General features: G+C 45.4%; 2 protein-coding genes across 2 annotated transcripts; both read left to right on the top strand.

The window, feature by feature from the left end:
* The first annotated feature begins 1715 nt into the window (after positions 1-1715).
* LOC124254018 lies at positions 1716-3291 on the top strand. Its single transcript, XM_046687882.1, has 3 exons — positions 1716-2720; positions 2865-2958; positions 3069-3291. The coding sequence occupies exons 1-2, from the start codon at positions 1729-1731 to the stop codon at positions 2908-2910; spliced, it is 1038 nt and encodes a 345-aa protein (XP_046543838.1). The 5' UTR covers positions 1716-1728; the 3' UTR covers positions 2911-2958; positions 3069-3291.
* Positions 3292-3343: 52 nt separating this feature from the next.
* LOC124254019 (probable serine/threonine-protein kinase DDB_G0275165) lies at positions 3344-4612 on the top strand. Its single transcript, XM_046687883.1, has one exon. It carries the CDS (start codon positions 3344-3346, stop codon positions 4610-4612), a length of 1269 nt encoding a protein of 422 aa, XP_046543839.1.
* The last annotated feature ends 1009 nt before the right edge of the window (positions 4613-5621 follow it).

Raw genomic sequence — 5621 nt, 5'->3', positions numbered from 1 at the left:
TCAAGAAAGAAGAACCACCCTTTGTCGCATTTTACGATGTGATTGCAGACACGGCAGTAATATTCTTACCTGGTGATGAAGATTATCTGAAGAGTTCTCAAAACAGACGGAAAAAGACGGAAAACTTGAGAAACAGGAAGGACCATTTGTTGCACTTTACGATGGAGTCGTAGCTACGGCACAGATATTCCTACCAGGAGCTGTAGAGCAGATTAATGCACTGACATCAAGCCCACGAAGCAAGGTAGGAATTGTGAACAAGAGAAATCCATGTGTCGCATTCTACGAAGGGAGCGTAGCTACGACAAGCGCAGTCATGCCACGTAGTGCACAACGCCTGAAACATCAGCCACTAACACATGTACCTCTGGTCGGATTCGGAAATATAGATGACGAATTCCTGTCCATGGCACGCACACTCGTGCTTGATTACAAAGATTTCCTGGACGACCAACTCTCAAGCCTCTTAAACTTGGCTCTACTCAAGCGTGAGCTTAGTCTCTCTACCGCCTACAACCAAGCGATGTTAGCCACATTGGATCCAGATGACCTTCAATCTCTGGCGACCCTTCCCTCCAACCAACTCTATCTGACTAGGCTCCCATTCGTCGCATTTTACGATGGGATCCAAGCCACGGCAGTGATATTCTTGCCCGGACATGCAAAACCCCTGGAGCCAGCGCCACCAACGCCAACAAATCCACTAAACTCAACTCGAAAGGAGTCTGGACCAAATCGAGATATCATTAATAATGAAAGTGGATCATCCAAGGTACGCGTTCTTCTACCATATCCTCAGGCGGTACCAACCAAAGTCCACCCCTCAAAGTCACGACCGCCAGTTCGACCCCAGTGGAGTCGGGCTGAAAAATGTCGTCTGCTCAGAGACAAACTGGACGGACTTCCGCTGAAGTACACGCCCGGACGACCAAATACATCACCTTCAAAGAGGACGAAATGGTGAGTGTTCATTAACGAGTTTTAGTGCTTTGGTGTGTACGAAAATCAGTAACTTTAAAAAGGAGCTAAATACGACGTTCATGTATTTATCATATTGTTTGAAATAAATATTAAAGTTTAACATGGATATGTGGGTCGAAAAACATTATCTACACATTGATTATTTAAAATATGCATATTGTTTTGGGTCACAGGGCTGTGATGATGTATATTGTGGGTTAAGAGCACTCTTCTCGATTTCACACATCTTTGGGCGTTCTAGGTTGTAATCTAGGAAATGCTTTTACCACTTATGCATGTTGTAAGAGGCGACTAAACTGGTCGAGTGGTCAGACATTGTGATATGTTTCATTATACGTAGTCGTATCCCAAATGTGTGGATCGATCCTCATGATGTCAATCACTTGATCATCTAGCCCAGACTGGATTATTAACACATCGCCAGCATACAGATCAGTGCATTGCCAAACAACAGTCGACATACCTGTATTCTATTCTTAATTTCCAAAGGACACCCGGCGGCGTATCCTCAACACCATCCCGACCCTGAAGACTGTCTCCCCTGGCAGCTGCCTGGCCCGGAGTCCGCTCACACCCTGGTACTGGCTTGAGGACACCTACCCCGACATGGTCTCGGCCAGCCTGAAGGACCTGGCAAGTCAACACATGAAGTATTTCAGGGCAAGTCCCAGCAGGGCACCAGCTCAACAGACAGAGCGATCACAGATCCAGGTCATGGAGGACCTATACTGGGAGGACCTGAGGAAGATGGGTGCAGCGAGGATTTCAGACGACATTTACAGCAGACGCCAGCAGGAGAGGTGCTTATTCAACAAAGTCCAGTTTGGATCTGTCATCGAAGGGACAAATTCGATGCCTGAAGACAAAGACAAGTCTTGCGAAAAGCTTCCAAATAATGCGAAAACAGCCCAGTTAAACTACACAGCTTGCCTTAACACAAACAACAACGGTTACACCAGAGAAGAAGGCGACTGTGATGTGGATCCTGCGAACTCTTCTGTTTTGGGGTCCAAGTCGGACCAGGGATTCTCAAGAGGTCCGGATGCTTCCAGGAATAAGCCAAGGCACAGTTACCTGAACAAACGCCACTCTGATGGCCATAGATCACGCAACAGGAAGCCAACTGGTGCAGAAGGAGCATATGCTGATTATGACAAAACTTGTCTGGAACCTGAACAAAGAAAGGCAAACACAGCTGAGGACACAGGTCATCTCACAGATCCCACACTGCAGCAGTGCCACAGGAGGGACCCAAAGCTAACACAAAGAAAAGATGAAAGAACATTAAGTCCAATCAAAAGTGATCCTGAGTTGAGCCTGGAGTCTTCAGCTATACACAAGGATTGTACGCCGCAAAATGATGCAAGCCAGTTGAATACTGTGTTCCAGAATGATGTTCAGGGTGAAGAAACTACTTTCAAAGAGTTGTTCCAAGACATCTCACATTTCAATTCCCTCTGTGATATTCCTGACTCTATGAAGAAGAGCGTGCTCCAGCTGATATGCACACCATTTCTAAGCGGGGGATACAGCAGTGGATTGTGTGTCTTATCAAACCTAATAAAGAGCTCCTTGTCTAGTCCTGGACAAGCTATCCAGAACCAGGAACATCACGTGGATCAGTGTGGATCATCAGAAGGAACTGCACAGGTCCACACGGGACGTTCGATAGACAGTGAAGAGTTCAGTCCTGTCCAGGTGGAGAGAGACCTATGGTACAGAGAACCCAACAATATGAGGTAGGCAATATTATGCAAATATAACAACTTGAACACTGCGGATGTAATTCAAATGTGTGTAATAATATTTGATGCAGCGTAAATATATCATAATGTGTATTGATTGTGCCCAAATTTATCTCTTATTTACTATCTCAATTTCAGAAGTGGAAAGTGCACAGTGATCGAGGATAATCCCACTCAAAGATGACGACTTCACGGGAGACCTTTACTTCACAGACAACAGTTCAGATGAAAGGTACATAAGATTAGTTGATAAAAAGTGAAAAGACAAATTATATATTACCATAATGTATAAAAATAATGGCAGTGATTAATTGAGAATGATACGTTCTCTTACTGTTTCAGGTCTGAATCTCTACATTCCTACCTGCACGAGGACTTCAGCCATGATGATGACGTCCTGGACATTCCTAGCTTGAGCATCTTATCTCCCTCACATGACTCTCTCGGACAAGCTTCTCACGCCATCAGTTGTCCGTCCACTCTTCAAGATGATGAGATCAAGCTAGCCAGCAATGAGCCGTTTCCATCAGAGTATGTCTTCAAGAGGGCGTGTGGACCTTCATTCAACGTCTCTTCACTATTTTGGCACATCCCAAGTCCCAACTCTTCCGTCAAACATGATCCACTACCAGGTCGAGCAAGATGGACTCTCGGAAATTGTAATCGGATCTGGGTCCTTCGGGGAGGTATATGCTGCTACCCTGACGGTGTCCCCTTACCTCAGCAGAGATGTGGTGGTAAAGGAACCCTATACAGACAAGGCAACACTGGACTCCATCGTTAATGAGGCAAAGATCACCATGTACCTCGAGTCCACAGGCTGCGTCCCCATCTGTTACGGGCTATTGAAGAACGAGGAGGACGGCTACGGCATTGTGATGGAGTATGTTGGTTCCGGCCAAACCCTCTATGATATCATGTGCGAGTCAGACATGCCCAGATTAATTTGGCTGAATATTGTGTGCCAGCTTTCCAGTGGACTGAACAAGATCCACAAGAAAGACGTTCTCATCAATGACATCAAGTCAGACAACATTCTAGTGGACATGTCTGGAACACTGCCCGTGGTCAAGTTCTGTGACATGGGAACAGCCTCATACAAATCAGGAGTGCATTACAAAGGGGCCATGGAGGGGTGCGTGCATCTAGCTCCAGAGGCGTGTGCCCATGCTGAGACAACCCCAGCATGTGATGTATTCAGTTTAGGACGAGTCCTGAAGAAGATACATGGAGTCTCCCACATCTCAGCCTTGTTGGCCGTCTCTGACATGTGTATGGCTGAGAATCCAGCTGACCGCCCCACCCTCTCCACAGTAGTCCAGCGGCTGCAGGACGAGTACACAAAGGAGGTTCTGTTTCCGACTCTAACACTAACAGTGCCGTCACATAGATACCTTGAGTCCAGTGATGAAGAATCAGAGGAAGAATCTACCGGACATGTAGGTGTTAATACACCTATCAACGTAGACACATCGAGTCCAAGCTCCCCTGAAGTCAATGGTGCTGTGTCAAGTGATACTGAATCTCGCAGGGACAACCTGAGAAGCACCAGGAGCGGTGAAGTTTCACCATCAAATAACAAGGACCCAGCCATGATGCTGAGTGTAAAAGAGACAGATACTTCATTAGGTTTTGTAAATTGGGCTGAAACTAAGGACAGCGTGTCCATTTCCAAGAATCACACGTTGTGCAGACATGACTCTGTATCCTCCTACGGACATGCCACAGACGCCAGGAATATGGACACAGGCATTGTATTCTCTACTGAGACCAAACACATCTCGGCTGCGACTTCAAAGCCTACACAAGATGGAAGTTCAAGTCCGATAAACAATACTGATGCTCAAAGTCTGCACAAGATGGAAATTGACAATGGATGCTGCTAAAAGTCCTTCAAGATGAAAGTCCAAGTCCGATTAACAGTGCTGATGCTAATGCTCCCAAGTCCGCACAAGATGGAAGTCCAGGTTTGGATGCTACCTCAACTGGTCACACAACTGAAATCTCCACTGCCTTCCATTCACCAAATAAATCGCCATGCTTCTACACACCAGCTGCACGTACATTATCATTCTGCACATCTTCAATTACATCATCGTGGACAGCTTCCCACTTCCACACGCCGTCTGCATCCCTGGAACTGTTCTCTGCTGCCGACTCACCAAAGTTTTCCTCTGCCACAGAGACTCCTGACAGTGCATCTAGTGAACTTCAAACATCTCCAAGCCATAGTCTTGATGCTTTTTCCGAAATTGTTTTGAAACTGCCGAAGATGATCCTGCTGCTTCTGTGGATTGTTGGATTGATGCTGCTCCTAACGAGAAGATGTCGTTCCTGTTGCTGCTGCCGGTGACGAGAGCCCATCTACTTCGGACCTGGACGCTTCCCACCTGGCGGCGTACCACGTTCTGTGCCAGAAGCAGCTTGATGTGTACAACAAGCACTGTGAGGACACACCAGTGTACGAGGATTATCTGCCCCTGGTCCTGCCACTGTTCATGCTTCCCCTTGGGCTGCTGGGATTTATCTAGACTTGATGAAATCGATAAATCTTAAAACACCATTTTGACCACTGTTTCAATTGAAATGTATCTTCTGATGGCAAATCACTTTTCTCTTGTAAATTTAACATTGCAAATGATTCATAATTCGTGAAATTATTACCACAAAAATATTTCATGTTAAACTATTGCCGATTCATGAATATAATTGATGACTGAATACGCTATATACTATTGTGATGTTGCAATATTCAACCATTTGTGATTTTGCAGATATTTACAAAAAAATGTTTGTTACTCATTTGATATGTTATATGTATCCAATCTAGCAGTGTTAATTGTTATGCATCCTTGTGCCAACGTCTTTTTGACATTTTGAAGATATTTTGTTTTA

Source organism: Haliotis rubra, unplaced genomic scaffold, assembly GCF_003918875.1.
Source record: "Haliotis rubra isolate DU_JTF1 unplaced genomic scaffold, ASM391887v1 Scf560, whole genome shotgun sequence".
NCBI classification, from domain to species: Eukaryota; Metazoa; Mollusca; class Gastropoda; order Lepetellida; family Haliotidae; genus Haliotis; species Haliotis rubra.
This window is presented reverse-complemented; position numbering and strand designations above follow the sequence as displayed.

Coding starts and splice junctions, on each gene's coding strand:
- LOC124254018 (XM_046687882.1), top strand. CDS start 1,729: ATGGGTGCAGCGAGGATTTCAGACGACATTTACAGCAGACGCCAGCAG. Junction 2,721..2,864: donor AGAGAACCCAACAATATGAG/GTAGGCAATATT, acceptor TCTCAATTTCAG/AAGTGGAAAGTGCACAGTGA.
- LOC124254019 (XM_046687883.1), top strand. CDS start 3,344: ATGATCCACTACCAGGTCGAGCAAGATGGACTCTCGGAAATTGTAATC.